Genomic DNA, 24,088 nt, shown 5'->3' on the forward strand with positions numbered 1-24,088 from the left:
CACATTTCCTTCTTAATTTACTTCGTCTTCTCACAGCACAGCCAGGATTTCTGACTCTACCTACTGGCAAAAAATGTCTAGAAATTAAGTGTAAGCATTTTATCAAAATGAAGAGCAGCTTAAGAAGTAATTCAAGTAGAGCAAGAACTTGCTGTTATCAATTAATGCTCACAAGAAATCACAAATTCTGGTCACACAGGACACTTACCAGTTTGGGAGGAGTAAATGAATGTGTGTGGTCTGTGCTTGGCTACAAATCCTTCCAGGTCTCCACTGCCAGCTGTACACTCTCACTTTTAAAGGTGTTTTGTGTGAAGGATGTTGAAAATGGTGGGTTTAGGCAATATTAAAAAATGGAAGGATTAGAGGGTGAGTGCGCAGCTGGGGTGTAGAGACAAGGAAAGGGGGATCTGGGTGGTTTGGCTGGGATGAAGAGATAAGAAAAGGGCATGTGGGTGCTTCAGGTGGGATGCAGAGACAAGGAAAGGGGGATGTGGGTGGTTCAGGTGGGATTTAGAGACGAGGTGGGGCTGTGCCGTTATGGGCAGGAAGATTTCAAGGTCACTCCCAGCTTTCCCTCTGGTGGTTTTTGCCTCTCAGTTTGCTCGTTGGGATATTATGGATGCCGGCGTTGGTCAATTAGAATAATTAAAACTTGAAATATTTTGTTCCAGTAGGATTAATGCCATGGCTGGAATAACTTTATTAAAGTTCCCTGACCATGGATTATTTAATGTGCAGCATAAACACTACTCTTCTCGCCTTTCCTTCTGTCTTTAGGGATGCCAGGATTTCCTGCTCCAGGTCAGTGAGCTGGAGCACTGGTGAAAGGAAAAGGTTGGTTGTAGCAGTTTATATTAAACTGTTACCATGTGGGAAGAGTCCCCTCTTGGAACACAAGACCATCAGTTCTCTCAGAAGCTTTACAGTAGGAAAAGTATTTCCTACCTTCTGTGGTAGGGAAATACTTCCAGATCAGTACTTTTAGTAGCTGGAAGTACAAAGATGCTGCCAGTTATGTTGATGGTGTCAGTGCTTAACACCATGGAGCTGGCACAGCGATTCCTGCCCATTTTCCCACTTTCACACACGGGTTTTTTTAACCTGGCATTATGTCAGTGCCCAACTTTTTTAATCAATAGAATCAGCACCAGGGAAGACAGAGTCAGGCTTTTACACTGATGCTTTAGGCTATTGGACAGAGTTTGTCTTCCAGATTTTTATGGGCTGATGAGAAAATGAAGAAGCTCCTCCCAGCTGCTTGTTGCCATCCTCCTTCCCAAGTCTGCTGCTGACTGAGCTCCATCAGCTGATCTGCTTGGAGGCTCTTTAAACTCTTAAAACTAATTCAAGAGTGCTGGGAATAAAGTGAGTTAGGGAGTGGTTCTCTCAGCAGCTGAACTGGCAGATCTTGGAAGCTGGTAACACAGGGAAGAGCAGGGAGGTGGAAAACCATGGAGAATGGGCCAGTAGGTTTCTTTTTTTTTTAATAAAGTTTACTGTTGTTATATCTGTTCAGGAAAACAAAAACAGTGGGACTATTTCTCCTTGGTTTATATTCCTGTTGCTTCCTTTATATTGATACAGACATGCATCCAGTTGAGCTGATTTATCTGTTCATCATTCCCCTCAACACTCAGCTTTCACTTGGGCCCATTTTCTCATCAATTTAGTGTCTGGCTGTGCCAATTCCAGAGCTGGATCTTAAGAAGAAGAAAAGGTGAGTGTTCAATGGGAGCCCACGCTGATGTCGGGCTAAAGTGACTGGAATTACATTCCTGGTAATGGTTGCTTTGGCTTTCTATGTGGAAAGAGGTTTTAAAATTCTGCCATGGAGTTAAATTACAATAAAGGCACCCTCAGCAGATGCTTGTTGATGGTGATCACAGGACTCTTACTGTGTGGTTGGAATGAAAATGTTACAACTTGTGGCTTCTGGCAAGGGGTAAATGTCTGCAAAATATGACCTGAGTTTCTTAAAAAAAAAAGGCATCCAGTAATTAAAAAATAAATTAAATGTTCATGTCATTGAGGATACTGCAATCCTGACCACTAATCTTACAAGAAGCATTTTACAGAAATGCAATGTGATAACTAAAACTTCTCTGTGCTCCTGAAAATTCTAGGCAACGGCCCCTGGAAGCAAATTCAGGAACGCTGAATTGATCCCGCCATGTGAATGGAAAGAATGCTGCTTTGTAGGGAAATGCATGGAGGAATTTTGTAATCATATTGTGGAACACTTGGACAGGTACCTACAGCACCCCCTGGAAACAGCAGGTCATTCATATCTCACCTGTCACACGGATTACGTTGCAGTTTGGAAGATTATTCCTAGCCTAGGAGATCATTCCAACTTCAGTTTTCCTGAAAAATAATACAGACTTCATTTTACCTGCACCTCACCTTTGATAAGCCCCTGCTGCATGAAGCCTTTAGTCAAGGGCTCATACCTGCTTTTTGCTTCATTCCTGATTATCTTGTTGGGTTTTTTGGGGGTTTTTTTGTATTGACAGCTATAACTTATATGGAAAGAGATGGGAGAGGTGATGTCATGAGAATTTCTGCTGAAGGTTTTTTAAATAGGGTTTTTTTGAGATTAGGGCCTCAGCACATGCAGATTTTAGCAAATTATTTTTGAATGGCAGAGTTTTTCCCTGTCAGGGAACTGGTCTGCTACGTAATTTTAAGTTTAAAGCAGCATTCGTATGAATCTTTATGGAAAAATGGAAACTATTACTGTTTGTATGATATTTGCCTTATTTGGGTACATACACTGCTGTATTTATGATGGGTATTGGGGTTTACACTTTTTATATAAATAGTATTAAATGTGCTCAAAAGCAAACCAAAAAAATCCGATTCTGCAGAAAATTACAGGCAGTCTCTGTGGATGTAATAGCAATAATATACCAGACTTTTTAATATAGCTGGTTTGGCTCTTGTGTATCCTGCTCTTTATTCTTAACACTGTAATCAAGTGTAATTACAGGTGTAGACATTTTAATTAAAGGTGAATGAGTTTTAATTAAAGGTGAAAAAAGTAAAATTGGACCAACATTAACAATGTCTCTGTGACCTAAGCTGAAGAGTGTCACAGTATATACCTAGGAAAATACTTATTTTTACAAAATTTTCCTATCAAATCTATGAAGTGCCTCTCTGCAAAAAGCTGTGCTTTGAGGAACAAAGCACTGTGGTATTGCTGCAGTTGTGAGACAGCGAAAAAATCTGTTTGCCACTGAGATTTGCAAGTTTTATCTAGTGCATTATCAGCAGATAGCAGTTACCAGCTTCTCTGCTAAGGTTACTCACAGAAGTTACGAAGTCACTACACGTGTAAGTACTGTGGGCATTCTCGGGGTTGTGGCCCAGTTGCAGGTTTCGTGTGTTTCGTGCAGGTTTCTGCATTTCATGCAGATTTCAGTGCTCCATAAAATGTCACTTCTTTCTTGCGTTTTAAGAGCAAGGTTGGTGGAGAAGTCGTGAATTTTGGGGTGAAAGATCCCGGAACGCCGGCAGCACATGTCCATTTTCACAGTTACCACTAAAGGATTCTCATGTTTGGAGAACAGGCATAGCTGGCATCAGTTCCCAAGGACTTTGGAGGAGGCTTTTTCGCTGTTGGGAGAATTTTGATGCAAGTGAAATACTTGATATTTATCTGCCTTTTTTTCCCTCTTTCCTAACTTTACTTCAGCGTTCTTTAGATTTGACTCATAACTGGGTGGTTTTGCTCACTCTGAACACTGTGTCCCACTATCTTTGCAAGTAACACATGATTATTACAGTAGCAACCACGAAAATGTAAACCACTGGAAAAGATTGCCCAGAGAGGGTGTGGAGTCTCCTTCACTGGAGATATTCCAGAGCCATCTGGACACAATCCTGTGCCATGTGCTCTGGGATGGCCCTGCTGGGGCAGGGAGGCTGGACCAGATGACCCACTGTGGTCCCTTCCAGCCTGACCCATCCCGGGATTCTGGGATATTTGCATAAAATTTTCTATCTTGAATTCAAATCTTCTTTCTTTTTGAGGGGACTAAAACGATCTTTTTGACAAAGATGCAACTTCTCTTGTGTTTTAAGAGCATATATGAAAAGTTTTAATGTACCCGTTTTAAAGATAAATAAATGAACTTGGTAGTTCATAGCCAGGTCCAGAGTGTTTATTGTTCGTCTGAAGAAAGACAACAGAATATCTGATGTTTCCTTGGTCAGCTGCAAATGTTTGGGATTTTTTCTTTACTGGAACAAAAATCGGACATTTGCAACAAGCTCTTTATATAAGTTTAATGTCCAAATGTGGCTAAGATTGGCTTCAGCTAAAAATGGGTTTTATCTTGGCCACTTTTTGATGTCCTGTGCTCAATAAAATCATTTTTCCATTCTGTTTTGACTGTGCTATTTCTGTATCAAGTAAACCAGGACAATAGCAGTTGATATCCTTTTCTTTAACAATATTGATATAAATAGTGATGCCTATATATTTTTTTTTTCTGCATCTTGAAGGTGTCCATTCCTAATGAAAAGTGGCTTCGTGTTGATATGACATTAGGGGGAAGCACTTTCTGTCACTCTTGGCCTCAGAACATCAGCTGTTATTTATGGCTGCTGAGCATTACCTTTGCACCCACAAGTGTGATGACATTTTCTTACCGTCTCCTTTGGTCTAACTGTTGAGCAAGATAGTTCTTAGAAAAAGAAACAGGTGCAGGAAAATTTTTTATCTGCTCTACAGTAATTTTTTCATGTTGTATGAGTTTTTCTGTTTCACTTCAGCGATATAATTGAAAACAAAATATTGGTGAAGAAGAAACAACTGAATTGAGACACTGAGAAGCTGTAAAACTAAACAAATTTTCAAACATCATATGATGTAGGTTTAATAATGGCTAACTATGAATCAAAACAACAGCTTTGTTTTTCAGAGGCCTTTGATCCTTTTTTTCCTTACATCAATCTAAGCCTTTCAAAGGTTCACGGGTTATCATCCTTAAATCCCATTTCTCTATCACCCACGATTTTTTCATATTAAAATTGTGACAAAATTAATGATGTAAACTATCTTTTTGAGGTTAAGAACAGACACTAATGAGGATGAAAATATAATTCCACGCAAGGGAATGTCAGACTGGTGGTGCTTTACATAGACATTGTCTCCCTCATGTGCATCACATCCTTGAACTGGAACCAGTGTGATATTTAAGTAAATAAATTGCAGTGGTGGAGTGAAATTACTTTTGTTTTCTGGTGGTGGTTATAGTCCAGGCTCTGCTTTGCTAACCTTCACCTTACTAGGTCTAAGTTCATTTCCAGTTTCCTCCTAACATTTCAGCCTGGAGATTGTTTTGCCATTGCACATATAAAAGGTGAGTTCCTCCTCATCTGTGCATTATTCCTGGAGAGAATGACTAGAAATATCCTTTTGGCTCTGACTTTAGCATATCTGCATTCACATAATGCTTTGACACCTTGCATCTCATTAATTATTCCTTACATCAAACAAGGAATGACATAAAAATCTGAGTGAATTTTATAGAGAGTGTTCTGTTGTTTCGTCAGTCTGTGAGAAACTCTATCTCTGTAAATAAAGGCTTTTATTTACTAGTGGATTACACATGTAGTACCCCATTCTTTTCTTTTTAAAGCTGTAAACCTAAATATATAATATTAAGCATTAGTTATGACAACTTTTGGATTATTTGCATAGTTTGATTGCAAACTGTTGTTACAAACAAATCTTACTGCCCTTATGTCTCGTATCTTACAGGAATCATATTTCTTACAGCAGTCATTTTTGTTACTAATGCTCTTTAATACATACCAATATCAGTCTTTACTCACATACTGCCATGATTGGTCTATTTATTTTAAAAATGGAGAGATTCAGAAAAAGTTCAAAGCCCTCAGAATTTTACTTTGCTGCATCTATCAGTGAGCACAGTCTTTGCTTGAAAAACACGCTTAAAAATCACTTAATTGATTTCATGTTCCATTTTTCATTTATGTAAGTGGGCAGTTTTGGCTGATGGAACCCCGGACTCCGTAGCATTCTGCTAAATATTTTCACACATGTTTTTTTCAAGTTCAAACTATGTCGTGAATTTTATTAATTAAAAGAATGTTTCCCAACCTAGTAGGCAGGCTCCACCAGACCCAGAAGGTGGGGTAGGGCACACTGTGAAAGAGGAGAATTTTGAGGGCAGGGAAAACTGCTTACCTTTCCCACCCTCCTGCAAATATGTTCCCACAGTTATGAATATAATTCTCTTTGAAAATCACCCATAGATCTTCCCCCCGACACTCGTGGTACCTCTTGCTGTGTCGGATTCAGTTTCCCCCAAAGGTAAAGCTTCCGACTCAGGCAACAGCCCCAAAAACTTCCCTCCTGTTTACATGTAAAGAATATTCAAGAAAGTTCCGGTGAAATACTCAAAGTTTTGGTGCCAACAAATTACAATGGGTTTAAGCCCCATATGGTTACTCTGATTAAGAAGTGAAGTGGTTCTCGATCTGTCTGGCTCAATATTTTAGTTGATTCACCTTATTATGCCTATATGTTTCCATATACACAAGACCTTTGGATTTCTCAGATCCTGTTTCAAGCCCTTCAGAGGAAATAAGGGCTTGTCTCCCTTAGGGAGCTGTTGTGAAATACATTGGAATACGAATTTAAAATGCAGGATTTGCCTGGATTAACTCCTTGTGTGAACGCTCTGTTCTGCACACACAGAATGCCTGGCAGCTTAGTTTAATCCACTCTGCTAAGATTAGGTTGATTAAAACCAGATAATCCAAAATAAATGTGTGGGTTTTTTTCATTTATATGTTTTTCTTTAAAAAAAAAAAAAAAAAAAAAAAAAAAAAAGACTGCTGTTTACATTTTAATCAGCTGTACATTGTCAGCATGGCAACATCAGCCCAAGGAGTTTCAGCTGTTTCCCATTTCCCTTCCCCAGTGTTTGATTTGGTTGAGAGCCAGATCAGCTCCTTGTCCCAAATTCAGGGTGTGGCCTTACAAAATTTGTGCCAGCACAGCAGAGAGGTTAAGGGTTAAATTACTGGGAGCTGAGGGGAACACTGAATTTGGACTGATGCAGTTGATGCAGTCAAATGACACCTTGTGTCACCTGAAGAAAATGCAATATGAGTCTACTTTCACTCTCAAGTGTGGATTTTTTGTGGAGTGAGGCAGAGGCTAGTTAAGGTTTAGTCCCCCATGTCACATAAGTACTGACTCCTGCAGTGCTGCATCCTGACACTTGATTCAGATCAGACATTGTGCAGCCTTCCCATTTCTGTTGGAATTACCTGCACTGCCCTCATGGCCTTCCCGGGAATAGGAGCAGGGAGAAGTGGAGAGAGAGGAGAAGGTAAAAATGTGCCAAAGAAATAAATCAGCAGAAGCACATTAACAGGCACATCCCTGCCACAAAGAATGGGGACTACTCACCCAGTTAGCCTAGACAGATTTTTCAGCCATGAGAGGGTAGGTGAAAATCCAGGGCCTGGTTTGTGTTGTGGATACTGCAGAATGTTCTACATTTTTGTAGTTGATGTAACTGTGTCTGTGTTGGAGTGAGTTAATTAAATGTTACTGCAATATTTACCGGTGTCTGTTGGGTTTCTAAAAACACTTAATTCTATGTTCATGTCAGTTGATTACCTGCCAGAACTGTCTTGTCTTCTCCATGCTTCTATTTTGGTTTAAGGTTACCCTCAGTAACCCAGCATGGTTTTATAAGCATGTTGCTCTTCATGTATGATACTGAGGAATAAGCTGATACAAATCAGAAGAAACTTGTTTATTGCCACTGGAAAGGTAGTTCATATGAAAAAAAAATCTATTTTAAAAAGTATTTCACTGCAGCATTTCTTACAAAATTCACTTAGTGCTACATTTAACATAGCAACTTGTGAGAGATCTTCAGAGTTTTTTTTTTAATTTATCTAAAACAATTGCAAAAGCATTTCTATTTTATAGCACCACAATTTAAATAGAATAGTTCCTATCATCCATCAGCAACTCTCAACTTAGACTAATTGGGAGCTGAATGCCCTCAATTCCCAATTAGTCCAAGCTGAGAAGTGCCAGTACTAAACAAGGTTGGGTTTCCTCATGAGTCTGCTTGTGGTTTATAGTTCATATACCATTCAAACAGACTTTTCACTTGCATTCTATCAGGCAGGATCACGGCTGTCTCCCTCATAACAGTATTTCAAGGTGAGCTGTTCTTTCTGTTCCCCTGATCCCTTCAAATCAAGGGAAGAGCACACCTTTTGCCGTCCTAGTTTTTCCCAGCTCTGTGGTAAGAAAGAGCATTTTTAATGCATTCTCTGTGTTGGTAGCTACCTCTTGTGTTAAAATTATTGCCATGGCTTCAAAGCTGATGTCCTGCCCTTGGCTGTATTGGAGAAGCCACATTCCATTGACAGTCTTTCATAGCAGATGCCTTGGTTGCTTGAGTAAGGGCTAAACTATAGGCTGTATTTGCTGTGCCTGCAGTTCAGCTTCAGACCCACTGAGTGTAGGAGCAGAACCTCTCCAGAAGAAAAGCCTTTCTGCTGAAGAAAAATGAGGCAATTTGTGGGACTCTGGCCCTGGAACAGATCATTCTGTGCTTGCTTTAAACAAATCAGTTTGGCTTTGTTTTGTAAAACGTGTCAATAAAGTCCAGATCCGATTGGAACCCTCTTGGTGAACCCCCCCCCCAGATATGTGTCTCTTCAATTTATGGGTTAAAGTTGCTTTTTGGGTTAGCTGTTAATGACAAAATCCCATCAGTGGATGCAAGGCAACATAAACTTGTTCATTTTCCCTCTTGAGATTAGCTGACAGCTGGACTATTTTTTGACTGGGGAACTCACTCCAGTGGCCTGATAGTGTAGAATCTCTAGTCTTTAGAGGAACAAAATTCACACATCATTGTGACCATAGCTTTAGAAAATAAAGCCCATTAGGACAGGTGAAGGGACTTCATCAGTTATAACAAGAGAGGTGCAAGTTACAAATTAGGAAAACCATTTTAATAGGGTATTTTAAAATACTGTGGCCTGTTGAGATTATAGAGGCTATCTATCACTGGGGAACTCAGAAGACCCTTTTCTGAGACCAAAGTGTACTTGATCCTGCCTCAGCACAAAAAAATAGGTCCTGAATTTTACAGGATCTGTTGTAGTCTGTGTTCTTGACATTCGGAGTGGTGGCATCCATTTTAAAGTGACATGTAAATCATGGTGTCCAGGCATGAAAGACAATTTTCCATTCACACCCCCCACAACCTAACAGGCCAGTGAGGTCTCATCTCTGTGTGGGTCTCATCTCTGTGTGGAAGCAGCTTGTCATGGCACTGAGACAATGGATAGAAGGTGATTAGCCTTTTCCAGGGACCCTCAGTAAGTAATTGGGTTGAATTCATGAGGGTACACCAAGAGTGGGCTGCTCTGCAAGGGGCAAACTGGGAGAGAAGGGTCACAGTTAGGCAGGGACATCACTGACAGGGTGCAGTCTCCTCACAGGGCCCGAGAAAGAAGAACAGAGCAGGTCTGGTGGTGCTACCCAGGGCCAACCACAGCCCAGTGACCACCAACCAAGTCCACTGTGACAACACAGGTCTGAGGTCAAGCCAGGAAGTCCAGATAGAAAGTCAGGGATTCAGTCTGTTGTCCTGTATGTCACATTTTGAATCTGGGGCTAAACAGAGATGGAAATCTTCACGTTGCACTAGAAGGATGATCAGTCCTCCAGCTTCTGACTGAGACATGCTTGGCCTTTTTTTTATGGTCCCTCCATCAGAAGTGTCCTGTACTCTGCAGAGGTGACAGAGACACTGATGATCCTGTTTCCTCACTGTAGGCAGGGTGAGGTTTTAGCATTTCCTCTGTCTTTTAATAAGGAGTTTAGAGTTCTGTCCCTTTACTAAATTAATCTGCAGCTCAGAACTCTGCACCAGGAATATCAGCCTGTATTCTACCCATTGCAGTGGATGTGGGTTGTCATCAAGGCTTTCACACTCTTGTTCTACTTGCAGAAATGTCCTGATGAATAGCAGAAATGGAACATATGAAGCACCTACTTGGTTAAATGAACTAGGCAAATACTCTTTGTTAAATGAATTTTGTGTATTAATTTCTGAGACCAAAAGATACCCAACGAGTCACTGAGTTTGATTCACTTGATTATTCTTATCATCAGGAATATTTTATCTTTCCCCACCTCTTGCTCTTGAATTTGAATTTAGTCCTCTTGATTCTTTAGAGTCTTTGATTTGGTCTAGGCTATCTTTCACCTTTCTAAAAAGGTAGCCTTCTGCATAGCTTTTACCTTTGTAAGGTAGATAAGACACACTTGTGGCTGCTTTTTTTGCATGAGAGAATAGGATACTTCTTTACATCTATCTGAAGTTTTTTCCTAAAAGTAGTTTTTTAGCTCTATTTACACCTAAACATAAAACTACTTCAGATTTTGCCCTTGTCATGTGTCAACTGTCAGAGCTTTCTACTTCTGCTGTTAAAGCTTGCACTGTGTCCTCAGCACCAGAGGGTTCCTGAGCTCAAGAGATCTGAGGACAGAGCTTTTTATATGCAAAGATGGTTTGGTGGATCGCTGATTGCTTGTGGTTAACCACCACGTGAATGTAAATGTGAAGACAGAAAGTGTGAAGATAAAAACAAAAAAGGAGATCAGCAGGCAGAGTTCTTGGAGATGTGCAGTTGTCATGTACTCACTACCCCACCATCCTGGTTCTCCAGAGACTAGGAAGATGTAGAGGGGACCACATCAATGTCTGTATACATATATATAAAGTAATATATTAACAGTAAGACATAACTATGTAATAATCTTTTCTCTTTCTACATAAGAAAGAGGACAGTACTCGTGCAGCTTTTTTTTATTGTTTGTTTGGCTTAGATTTCTTAGGCATATTTCAAGGAAGGTGTAGGCTATGGGAGTACTTAAGAACCCACACTCAAGACAAGGTTGTATCATCTCCTATTTGTGGAGGGATGTTCTCCAATAACATCAAGATTTTTGATCATGCAAGGAGACAAGTTTCAGAAGACAGTAAGTGGGTGTGCTCTTATTTCTGTTTATATTTCTAAAATTCAAGGTGCTTTTTGATAACATGTGTGTGTGATTTAATAAATATTACTATTTTTCATGTAAGTCAATTGCATGAAAGCAGGGTTTGCTCCAGGAAGGCCACTGTTTTCATGAAGCACAGAAGTTTTCTTGGTTTTGCCTGCTTGGTGAACTGGAGCAATGAAAGTGAACAACAGAACACCCTTAGGTCTGTGTTTCAGCACAAAAGCTTTTCCCTTGGCACTGCCTGTCTTCCCTTGGTGGCCATGGCACAGTGTGACATTCCACTGATGCTGGGGAGCTGCCCACAGATGGGAAGGACTGTTGATTATTGAAGAAACAGCCTCTCCGGGAGCCACACTTGGATTAAAAAAAATCTCTGCAAGTAAACCCAATGAGCACTTAACTACTTTCAAGTCAAAAAGCAATTTTTTTTCCTTTCCAGCTTTGCTTTTCCAGTAAGCGTTTTCTTCACCAGAACGCTCCCTACCTCAACCAACTGCGTGTTAATGTGCTAAAAAGGAAGGGAGAGGTGGTGTTTTTGTTCTGGTTCTAAGTGCTTGGAACATATTTAAGATTTGTGGACGTTTTGGTGATGGAAAGTAGGTGCACTAATTGACAGAAGATCTCAAATTTCAAGCTGTTGGTGTTTTGAACAGATTGTTGTTCTGTTTAGGATAAAATTGACTCACTGATAAACAACTGATTTCATTAAGCCTAAATTAAATTGGTAATGAAAAAGCATACTGAAACTGTCTCAGTGCTGTATTAGTTTATCAATGCAACCGACAGCTATAGGTTATTAATTAATAAATCTTCATAAGTTATTTGCATTGCCACTGAGTCGTTTCTGTTTAAATTCAGAAAAAAATATTTCCTTGTCAGAACTGTCAGAAATGAAAGGCTGCTATGAGATCACATAAGGAAACATGACAAGTCAGAGCTCTTTAAAATAAAACATACTTTTTTCAAGGTCACCTTGTACAGAACAGGTTGGATAAACTGCAGACTTCAGATGTTCAGCCTGGAGAAGACTCCAGGGAGACCTTAGAGACCTTCCTAGTGCCTAAAGGGGCTCCAAGAGAGCTGGAGAGGAATTTAAGACAAGGGTCTGGAGTGGTAGGTCAAGGGGAACTGGCCTTAAGATGAAGGAGGGCAGGTTTAGATCAGCTAATAGGAAGAAATATTCCCTGTGAGGGTGGCAAGGCCCTGGCACAGGTTGCTCAGAGGGTCTGTGGATTCCCTATTCCTGGAAGTGTTCAGGGCCAGATTGGATGAAGCTCAGAACGTTCTGGTCTAAAGAAAGGTTTCCTGCCTTTCCTGAGGCAGGAATTAGATGATCTCTAAGGTCCCTTCCAACCCAAACCATTCTATGATTCTATGGTTAAGAAAATCAGTATATGAAACTAGGGCAATTGTGTTACAAACGCTGGAAAGTCAGGACTTTATTACCTGGAAATTCCATTCTTTGTGCCTTCAAATCAGAAAGTTTGAGGGGCTTTTCTGCTTTGCAGTAGCTCCCATGAAGATCTGTTTACTTGCTTCCACGACTCGGGGCTTGTTTAGAGCCAAAGGTGTGTTTTAGCTTGGGCTGCAGCTCTGCTCACCTTGCAGTGCATAATCAGCCTCACTCAAACAGTGCAGTCCTTCCCTGACCTAACCACAATCTCCCTCAGGTCCCCAGAGGTTCCCACAACAGCTATGACTTGCTGGGAAAGAATCCTGCAGCATCTAAGCACAAGGAAACCTGTGATATTGCTGTCGGACGCACAGGAAATGCAGAAGCCGAGAGGCGGGTGGGTCTCTGCTTTGGGAATAGGAATGTTCGAGCCATGGAGCCAGACCTGGGAACATTTAGGTTGTATAAACACACAAGCAGCTTTGTGCAGACTTGCTCAGGGGGGGTAGATTCTGCTTTCTAGTTGCATTCTTAAGGAAACACGATTTTTCACTGACTGCAAGTCAACACACGGATGCTGAGCAACTCTGCATTTCATTAGATGCTTGCTGTGAGCTACCAGCTCTGACCATGCTTGTATTTAAATGGTTTTATAGTTGATGTGCATCTGGCTAAAATATCTCAATTTTCATATTTTATGCTAGAAAATAGAGAATTGCTTTTTTTTTGTGGATTAGTTTTGTTTTATTCCTTTCTCTCAGGGTGCTTTTGAAAAGAAATTGGAAATAAATCCAAATCAAGGGGTTTTTAATTTTATTAACTAACGAAGCTGTTTAAATACGCTGTTGGGCTCGTTTCTTTTTTTTTTTTTTTTAACTAAAGCATAACACAGATTAAGGTAGATTTGATATATTAAATGAAGCCCATGGCTAACTGAACTATTTCCTTCTGGTCACTCTGGCTGCACTTAAAACCCTGTGAACTGTACAGTGTGCCTGGCTGTCCTTGTCCCCTGATAATTCTGCCTGTGCTCTGCTTGCATAGCCAGGGAAAATCACAAGGTGGCTGGACCAGGAGCAAGGATTACGTGAACCTCTGTCATGGCCCAGCAAGCCACAGTGAACCAGCTGCCCTGTGAACTTGGCTGAGGGAGCTGGGAGACATCTCGGGGTCCAAATGCTCAGGCACAACCCAAATCCCTTCAGATATTAAAGCCAGTTACGTCCCTACCTCATCATTCAGCTTTCTTTAAAAATCCTGGCAGCACACGTGTGCGTGTTGGTGCAGACTGCCAGTGCAGACATGACGCTCTCCTACTCCTACCCCAGTGCATTGTGTAACAGCTCTCTGATAAACATTGAAACTCTCTTTTAAAGAGCCTGCTTACCTACGAGTATTGACGCTGAAATAAGCTGTGATGTGAATGCAAATGCTGAAGATATTCTGAAATCGCTCCCTACGTGGACTTATTTCCACGCTAACAAATTGTTGGATGCTCCCATTTCGAGAGACTGATGAGATTCACTGATGCAGTTCTGCAGATTAAATTATGCCAGACTAGTTTTCCACATGAATTTAGGGAGTTTAAAAAAAAAAAAAATAAAAAAAAATTCCTGGTCTAGGACAAACTACAAGGAAAAGTGCCTATGCAAGGAGTGATTCCAGAATAGTTACAGTGCTTTATATTTGCTTCCTTTTCTTTGAGAAAACATTAGCACTTCAACTGCATGTTTTCCCCTGGACATTTATAAAACACTGGGCTGATTATGAAACAATGCATGGCATCAAATTCAAACAAAACAGATTTTGCCTAAATTCAAACCTTCTTCATGGAGACTCTTCCTGCTGCAGGAATTCATCCGGTTGCTGATTCATCCGCACAGAGCAGCATTTGTTCAGCATTAAGGTGTTACAGCCCTTCCTGCCCATCTGCCAGAGGTTCTCCCAGCTCCAGAGTTGCCAGAGAGCAAACCTGTGTCTCAGCCACTGCAGCTCAAAGTCTGGCAGCTGAGCAAGCACCGAGCATGGCTTTGCCCCAGGCAAATAGATCCGAACGTGAAACGGGGAGGTGGAGGGCAGACACTCTTTCTGCCACTTTTTTTTTTAAGAGTGGTAATACTTTAAACTCTAAAAGTAGATTCGCCAGTGCTCATCTGTCAGAAGGCCTCCAGACAACATCCATCTTTTAGAAACCCTCCCAAAGTGCCACGGGCAAAACAACAATCATCCCTTTTGTGAGGGCCCAGAGAATGAAACACGATCCTCTAGGTCTGTTTCACTTACCATCTATTTTCTGGAAGTAATCTGAAATGTTCTATTTGACCATTATTTCACAACACCCTTTATTGAATCTGCATTCCATTCTGATCTCGTTCTTTCTCTGTATATTTTATTCCCAACTGTATTAAAATACGATAATTTTAATATGATATTTTAATTTTTTTTGTTGTATGTGAGAGCAGACAATATAGAACTGAAAGCAGGGTTTTTTTCTCTATTATCCCTTCCAGTTAACCATGTTACATGTGCCCTTTGTGATATGGTGGGCACAAGGCCTCTTCACTGAAAGCACACATCCATTCCTGACAGCATCAAGAACATCCTTTCCATTGTCCCCTCTGTGACAGCAGGTGAGAAAACTTAAGGCTCATGGTATTGTGATGTGGTGGACCAAGTTGCATATATAAGCACTGGCAAATTATGTTTAAACTTGCCTGAGAAGATGAGAGGCTTGGCCTTTGGATGCTGGAAATGGGATAAAATATTTAAGCACTTTTGAGTTCGCTTCGTGGGTGGGCAGAAGGAAATAACTGGAATTTCTAGACCAGAGAGGATGAAGTGACTGCTTGACAGTGGACAAGAATTTTCTCTACGTGAACATAAAAAAAGGGTGATAATTGTGGAAAAATTACCCAGATTTGGGCACGGTGTGGATGTGTGGGAAGAAAGAGGGAATGGAAAATGAAATCCAGAGCACATCAAAGAGATGTCTGCACTATCCCCTTTTCACAGGTGGAAAAACTGAGGTAGAGAAGCAATTTACACATATTCCGCTTTCACTTGTTATTGTCAGAGCCAAAAATTTCTACCTCCCAGTCCTAAACATTAACCACAAGGCTACTCCTCTGTACTATTATATCTGTTATTTGTTTTGCCTTGTTTTCAGTTTTAAGAGCGCCTCTGATCTGCATAAACATGTCGAAACACACAGTGATTCAGGTGCCTACAGCTGTGATGTCGAAGGATGTGGTTTTATTTCACGGACCTCTCTGACTTTGGAGACAGCACTGCAAGAGAGTGCATGTGGGGAGTATATTAAATAGCAGGGTAAAACATATTTCTATAAATGAGACCAAAGTTTCAAATTTACATGTATTTAGTTTCACGTCAATCAAGGAAATGTTCTATTTTTTTGCACCAAATCAAGTATTTATTTGCACACATTTTTAGGGCTCTTGTAATCATTATGCAAATGCCTGATTCCCCCTCACCTATAGGTCTGGAGTGCTTACTTTAGGTACATGCAGTTGCATACTCAGAGTCTTAAACCATGGCCAACTCCCTCTCCCTCCCTTTTTTTTTTCTTTTTTTTTCCTTAAAGAAATAAACCACATGCCAATTCCAATCTCAACAGCAAAACATTGCAGGGATTAAAACCCCATGTCACTTTTCTCCTCATGTTCATACTCCAGCCTTAGAACCAATATGTTACTTGAAAATAGAAAAACTTTTAATTGGGTGAGTGTGGTCAGACATTAAAGTTCATTTTGAGTTGCTATAATTTATGGATGCTTGTTGCCTGTTTCTTCAGCTTTTCTGAGCTGCAATCACTGCTGTGTTGTAAAATGAATATATTTTAGAGGGAGCTGTGTGTCACACTGCTCTTGGAGATATCTCCAGCACTGATGGCCAATGCAGAGGATTTCCATTGGGGTTCATCAATCAGACAAGTTCTAACAACCTCAAATAGGAAACGTTTTAGGAAGCTGACTTCAAAAAGGTTTTCAGCTATTTAGTGGGGTTTTCCCTTTTTCAACAAAGGATTAATTTTTGTCATATATACTTGCAAGCCTTCCATGACTCTAACAGTCATTTTTCCCAAGAATAATGGCATTCTGAAATATAAATACCACATCTTTCAGAAACGTTTATCCTGGAGTTATTCATTGACTTCGAAAAGTTCATAATCTCAGCAATCATTCTCATTCCAGGTGTGTTACCAGTTGATTCTTGTACAGACCATAAAGTATTTCTTCTAAAACATTTTGTTTAAGAGATGCAAATATTTAATTAAAAGCTCTCTTAAGTTTGATTGCATTTTAGGCATTCTGAGTGTGAAACAATTTACTACTAAAGTTTCACTATCATGACGGAAAACTTAGTCTAAAGATGGGTAAACCAAGGAAATAAAAAGGTCTTTTTGCTTTTATTGCTTTTTCCACTGTGAAAATCTTGTAGCCTTGACTGTTGGAAGAAATTTTTTAACCCTGGAAGTTTGTATCCACCCAAAGAGAGTAGGTAAATATAGGAACAAGCTTCCGTAGTATAAACAAGACAGGACATTTTGAGACAAAAGAATCCAACCAATTAAATATTATTATAAATAGGTAGCTCTTATTTTCTGTTATGTGATGTGTATTTGATAAAAACTACTTACTGGAACCCTCATGCAAGTGTTCCTTCACACAGAGTGTCTTTTGTTTGAGTGCCACATAGTATACAGCAATCTAATTCAACTTTTAATCGCTGACATTATCAGCTTTGGCAATCTAATTTAGATATTATTCTTATTTTCTGCTGTAAATGCTATGCTTGTAACTTATATTTTCATTATTTTCAATTGTATTCCCTTAGATATAAAGATGACAGTGAAGGCCATCAGAGTTTGGATGTAACTGCTGTGGGTTGGGGTCAGAATCCCCAGATGGTAACAAGTAAGTCTTGACCAAGTCAAAATAGTTTTGGAAGAGGGGACACTTGAATGAGCTTCAGCCACAGTCACCAGCTACTGGAGAAAATGTTCTGGTGGAAACAGGGACTTCTCTGCCAGAGCCAGTCTGGGCTGAACTTCAGGCTGTTTTGGAACCTGTTGTACTTCCACTGAAGTTGATGGAACAACACCAACCAACACGATGGAAAACCCCAGTAGGAATGGATCTGGGCTTGGGAATTCTAGAAAAACAGGTTCTATTGGATTTTTACTGTGAATAAATCAATTTTTTTTTTTTACTCTCTGGAAGAGGTTTACTTTTTTAAACAAAATATGTCTTCAAGTTTTCACTTTTATCCTTGTCAAATCTTTTTACAGCACTGTGTTTTCTCAGCTTTCTTGTGAAATTATTCTGATATGCTTAGAGAATATATGCAAGAAAAACACGACATTATGCACATAAAGTACTTTGATTTATAGCCATTTATATTCCTATATATGATGTTTCATTTTGGAGAAGAAACTTTTAAGTTCTGTATATTCATATAGCATATTCATTTATTTCAAAAATATAGCCCATGGGAAAAGTGTTCAGCCGATGCACAAGACAAACAGTTTGAACTGGTAGGTAAAACATGCCATTTTTATTAGTCCACCACGTTATTTATTAGACATTAGATAACAGGTAGTGAGATGTACATGAGGAAATTACAATTTTGGCAAGTTTCTTAGCTTTACTTAGTGACTTTCAAATTATTTCAAGAGTTATTAGAGAGTCTTTCTTCTAGAGTTGACTTTTAAGTTACAGTCTATCTTTAAATGAATAAATTTAAATTAAAAAAGAAGGTTGTGTCTAAATAAAACGGTTAAAGATGCTCACAGAGCTGACTTCAGGATTTATATACCACTTATACACATGTGCTCACCGCTGCTTCAGCCTCACAACCTACTCCAGGTTGTCTGCCGTGTTTAGCAACCCTGGCCAGAGAGAGCAAAGGAATTTAAAAGCCCGGTCTCAAATACAGTCAAATTAAAAGAGTAAAAATCCCCTTCCACCGTGTTGCTGCCTCGAAAGCTCCTGCTTTGCAGGCGGCTGAGACCTTTGTGCCCGGGTTTTAATTCTTATTAAATATGCTGGGCCCTAAGTCGTGGTGATTCAGGTGATGCTTCAAGGGCAGTTGAGCCATTCGAGCAGTGGGGGCAGCCAGACAGATGTGGGTGGCAGCCTGATTTTAATCTGCCTTTTGTGCAGGAACCAGAGAGCCAGCATTTTTAATACTTTACAGCGCAGGGAAAACTGACTCACGTTTCTCTGGGCAATGAATAGGTACCACTATAGCCTCTGGGATTTCCCCTGCTAAATATCAAAGGCCTGCAACAAACAACCGAGGTGTTAATGCTTCCCAAAGAAAGAGTCCTTTATAATGGAAAGTATTAGTCAACCAGAACACAGAGGAGTCCTTCCCAGATCTTTTACAATAGCTTACCAGAAGTCTCTAATCCAATATCCAACCATTTGCTCCCCATGCCTGCCCGATTGGGAGGCTGCTGCCTCCAGTGCAAGCTGCATTGCAGGTACCAAGGTTAATTTGCACCAAGGCCATTCAGGGTTTCACATGACAGATTTAGACACGGCATTATAGATTTGTACTCGAGCCGTGGGACTGCACTAGCTGGGCAAGAACATGACCTGCAAGTCCCAAATTCCCACAGCTTCGTGTGAGCCTGTTAAATACATTTTGGAAGGCAAAATCAGCTGCAGGGGCAGACCCAATGGGATGAGAACTTATTAATGGAGACCTATTTTTGAAAATCATATTTTAAAATAATTTCCCTCACTTGTCCTGCTTAATGACACGCTAGAGTTTTATCCTGCTATTGCTTAGGTACCTGATTCACTTTATTGCTATCATTCACAGAGTTTGCATTCACACAAGGGCTTTGCAAAGCGAAAAAGTTACATACTTCTTTCTTTTTTGTCATTAATCTATTTTAGAATTTGCAGTCTTGTATATAGTTTATATGCAGAGGCTTTGCTAACACATCTACAAGGCAAGACTAGTTAGAAATTACGATTTTAAAGGGGTTTTTTTCAGTGTTTTTTAAGATTTTGTGTTATGATTTTTAATTAACGTTAAGATTGTTACCACTCCAAGATGCTGGTTTGCACATACGAAGCAAAACAAAACATCCATCTGAAAGCATTTTGGTGAAAAGAGGCTTTTTTTTTCTTCTTTTTTTCTGACGTTGATATACCAAATTTTAATTTTTTTTTTTTCAGGCCGGCTATTTGTACTACAATAACTGCGTGTAAATCCGTTTGGGTTTGAAAACTAGAATTTTGTTTCTGCTTAGTTTTCGAAGTGATTCTCAAGCTGTTTCCCCATACACACAGCAAGGGCTGCTGAGTGTGATCCCTAAGAAGAGGCTGCACTGGGGACTGAACGCTCTGAGTGCGATCCCATAAAAGAAGCTGCACTGGGGACTGAACGCTCTGACTCACCTGCCACCCTGTCCCACGACACTGCAGGACATGTGTCGGGCAAATATCTTTTCCCGACACATACTTTTATCCGGTACCTCCTGGGAGAAAGCGGCTCCACGGGAGACAAGGCGTTATTTGCCAGGATTTGTGGGATCCAGCCTGAAAAACAACTTCTCCCCGCGCACAGCAGGTATGAGGCGGCCGTGAGTCATGAGGGACTCGTTCTCATGGAGCCAGATCATCAGATAAAGGACCTGGCGCGGGTCCACCGGGCGCTGTAAAAGCAGCGCGATGGCTGGAGCGCGGCTCTGGCACGGGATCTCTGCGGATTTCGGGGCGACCAGACTAGCCCTTAGCTCTGCGGAGGCAGGAGGAGACAGCCCTGCCACGCTGACAAAGAGCATCCCCCTTGATAATGACCCCGGAGATGGTGCCGTGCAGCACAGCCAACAACGGGAAAAAAAAAAAAAATAAAATGTACCTGAAAAATGACCGGCGCCTGCCAAGAAGCAGAGCAAGACCCAGCTTGAGGAAATCATGCAGAACACCTTCTCTGTTCTCCGAGAATGAGAATTTAAAACTAGGCATTCTTTTCCTCAGTACCACAAAAACAACCGTGTTTAGTCGTTTGCTGCTAACGCGAATGTGATTAATCTTTGAGGGTTTTTTTTTAATTTTTTTTTTTTTTTTTCACTTTGTGCGGGCTCTCTACCATCACAAACAGAGCTGATAACAAGATATATGTAAAATTTTGGTTGTTTAATACTTCTCAATCAGGTTCCCGAATGCAGGGCTTTTTTATCATCCTTACAGAGGAAGAGTGTTAGCAAATGTAGTTCATTAGTTTCTAAGATAGCAAAAGTGTCTCTGGGGAAAAAAAAAAATCTCAAAGCTGGATCACTGAGCAGTGCTATTATTTTGCACAGGCTTTAAAGTTTAGTGTCTGGGAGAGGAGTGGTTGCCTTGATACGATTTTTAGCATATAATTCCATGAAATAAGACATGTTAAAAGCAATCTGCAAAGCCTCCCTAAAGCCCCAAACCAGTAATTTTCTTACTAGATCACATCAAGTACAGAGTATGTTCTGTTACTGTCTACAGTAAGGAGCTTATGTGATCTCCATCAAATGATGATGTGCCTCAGTTCTCTGCCTCTAAAGAAGAGCTCTCAGATTTACAAGGAAGCCACAAGATTTTTATTAACTTGTGTTCTCGTTTGTTCAGCTATTATAGTCACAAAAACTAAAAGGACTTTGCTGAAGGCACAAGCATGGTCCCCCAACCTGCCTTTTAATTAATGGCTTAACTTTTGTATGTCCAAATCAATCCATAAAGGAACTGACTCTTGGGGTACTGAGCAGGCAGAGCTGCCATTACTCTAAGCTTTGAACTAGCAAAAACTCATCCCTGTGCCTGGCTGCCTGGAGGACATTCCAACTGGAATGTCATTGACCAGGAGGATTATCTACACTGCTTTAAAACTTTTCTTCAGCGGACACGGTGGTTTAAGATTTCCCACCCTCTTCCTACCACTCATTCCCATCCCCACACCAAACTCCTCAGTTGCCTGTGAGGGTGTGCTTTAAATGACATCAGCAAGGAACTCCAGCATCTCCTACAATGTGCAATTGTGTCCCTTTCATCACCTTCTTCCGAGGTAGTTTCCTTCCAGCCTACAACCCTCCCTTGCTGTCGACATCCAGGAGCACCTGGTAAGCCAGGCCAGCTTTCTGGTCTGCCTGAAAAATTCACCGAGGGAGTGGTTTTTTTCTTTAAGTGAGATCACTGAGCTGATTCAGTTACTGTTCAACCACGTGAATGCAAGGGCAACCTCAGGAACACAGGCATGACACAGGAAGGGGATGGCAGCCTCCTCAGAGGCAGGGTGGCAGTGGGCAAATAGACGGATTTTTGTTTAATAGGTTTGGACAATTGCAACCTGCAAATCAATGCTCTTTTATTTCAGCTTTAAGGCTATTACCTAGTTGCCAGCTGCTGCTCACAAAAAATAGGTGCAAAATAATTTAGCTCTAACATACAGGACAAAGGTGCCCTTTGACCTCTTGAAGCACCAGGTTGGTTGAGTTCATACATGCCAAGCAACCCTTTGGAAGGATTTCAATCTAAAAAGAAAAGGCTGAAGCACTGGATTAAATCCTGTTCTCTGAAAGGACTGAGAAATACTGCAAGACAATGAAAGAGTGAGAAGAGGGTTTCTTTGTGATGCTTCTGGTAACATACATGCACAGGAGAGAAGGATTTATACAAGGCTGGCTACCTTGCCACAAAAAGCTAAATTAGGTTGGTTTCATATGATTTGTTCTCAATAAACCTAGTACTGACTGCTGTTTGTCAACATTTTTATTTATTTATTGATTGATTGATTGATTTATTGTCAGGGTCCTCTGAGTGCTCTGGAATTCACTTACTACTTTTCTGCCTCTGGAAGACAAACTCTTCTGGTGCCCTTTTCCAGCCTTCTTACACTTCATCAACTAAAAGCTCAGAGCCTAGACAGCCAGTTCTCTGAGCACCCTAGCTGTGAATTTTACTTAAGACTAGCCCTTTTGAAAGCACTTAAATAACTGAAATTCTCTCAGATGAACTCTTTCCACATTCTATCATGAATTCTGACTCCTTTCTTGCTGAAGTTTGTTGAAATAATTCTCAAATCACAGTGCAGGTAGAAGGTATACAATCTACTTTTTGATTAAACTTAAGTGCCAACCAAGTGCAAGTGGGGTTTCATCTAGTTCAGTTTTACAACTTTTGCCATCTTCCCAATGAAACAGGAGTTTGAATAACAATGTTCATTAGAGAAATAAAGTCTCTGGTGTGCTATTTGTAACAGAGTCATGCACACCTGCAGAAGTGTCCAAGGCCCTGGTTCTCCAAATCAGTTTAAGTAGAGTTCTTTGAGAGCATGGCACTCTCTCCAGGCTGATCCAGTGAGACCTGTAGCCCCAAATAAAATCAAGGAACAAGTCAGGGTGATAGCCAGAAGAAGGAGGCCATATAGAAGTGACCTATGGACTTGTCTCTCCACACAGCTATTTTGTATTCCTGATTTATTTATACATTGATGTTCTCATTCACAGTAAGCCATTGTTTAGTTTAATCCATAGTAAATTAAGCAAGAAGAAGCCCATGTGGAATAAAGCCCTGAGAACAGACTTGATGTCCCGTGTCTTTTGAAAGTAATTAAATGTCTCTGTAGATTCTTTTTTAAATGGAGCTTTGCAAAGAACTGCTATTATCCTGGCTTTAAAACACATTGTCCTCTATCTATTGCCTAACCTGCCAGATTAAATGACACACACTCACTGCCTAGAACAATCACCTCGAGTCTCCTCTATCTATTGCCTAACCTGCCAGATTAAATGACACACACTCACTGCCTAGAACAATCACCTCGAGTCTGATATTCAGTGTAACAAACAAACACGAGCTTTATTAACCTTTAGACCTGTGATAGGTGTGAAGGTCGTGATGCAGATGGGAATAGCCTCTTTACCTCTGTGTTACATACCAAAAGTTGCAGGCTCCTTCCTTCCAACTGCAGCATCTCAGTGACACAATGAGACCCTGTGTCCATTGGTCTGAGTCGTGGCTGAACATGAGCCCAGGTGTGCCCAGGTGAGCAAGAAGGCCAGTGGCATCCTGGCCTGTATCAAAACTAGTGTGGCCAGCAGGACCAGGGAAGTGATTTGTCTCCCTGTACTCAGCACTGGTGATGTCATACCTCTAGTGCTGTGTCCAGCTCTGGGTGCCTCAATTCAGGAAAGACATTGAGGTGCTGGAGCAGGTCCAGAGAAGAGCAAAGGAGATGGGGAATGGTCTGGAGAGTCAGTCCTATAATGAGCAGCTGAGGGAGCTGGAGTTGCCTTATCCTGGGCAAAAAGATATTCAGGGGAGACCTGATCACTCTCTACAACTACTTGAAAGGAGGTTGTAGCCAAATGGGAGTCGGGCTCTTCTCCCAGGCAACAAGTGACAGGACAAGAAAAAATGGCCTCAAGCTGCACCAGGGGATGTTCAGGTTGGACATCAGAAAGAATTTCTTCAGGGAAAGGGTGGTCAGGCATTGGCAGGGGCTGCCCGGGGAGGTGGTGGAGTGCCCATCCCTGGAGGTGTTCAAGGATGTGGCACTCAGTGCTCTGGGCTGGGTGACAAGGTGGAGAATGGTCA

General features: G+C 40.8%; 1 protein-coding gene across 1 annotated transcript in view; it reads left to right on the plus strand.

Moving 5' to 3' along the window:
- Positions 1-1,454: 1,454 nt before the first annotated feature.
- Positions 1,455-24,088, plus strand: part of RIPK4 (receptor interacting serine/threonine kinase 4) — a 46,835-nt gene continuing 24,201 nt past the window's right edge. The window contains 17 exon segments of the mRNA XM_039385796.1: positions 1,455-1,469; positions 2,127-2,298; positions 3,471-3,490; positions 3,492-3,575; positions 7,716-7,762; positions 7,764-7,825; positions 10,916-11,076; positions 11,951-11,982; positions 11,984-12,017; positions 14,995-15,034; positions 15,037-15,115; positions 15,652-15,763; positions 15,765-15,788; positions 16,589-16,656; positions 16,658-16,696; positions 17,340-17,461; positions 17,464-17,576. Coding sequence (XP_039241730.1) covers positions 1,455-1,469; positions 2,127-2,298; positions 3,471-3,490; positions 3,492-3,575; positions 7,716-7,762; positions 7,764-7,825; positions 10,916-11,076; positions 11,951-11,982; positions 11,984-12,017; positions 14,995-15,034; positions 15,037-15,115; positions 15,652-15,763; positions 15,765-15,788; positions 16,589-16,656; positions 16,658-16,696; positions 17,340-17,461; positions 17,464-17,576 — 1,224 coding nt within the window.

This window comes from Pipra filicauda, unplaced genomic scaffold (assembly GCF_003945595.2).
Source record: "Pipra filicauda isolate LSUMZ 115617 unplaced genomic scaffold, ASM394559v2 scaffold436_size1054928_pilon, whole genome shotgun sequence".
Classification (NCBI taxonomy): domain Eukaryota; kingdom Metazoa; phylum Chordata; class Aves; order Passeriformes; family Pipridae; genus Pipra; species Pipra filicauda.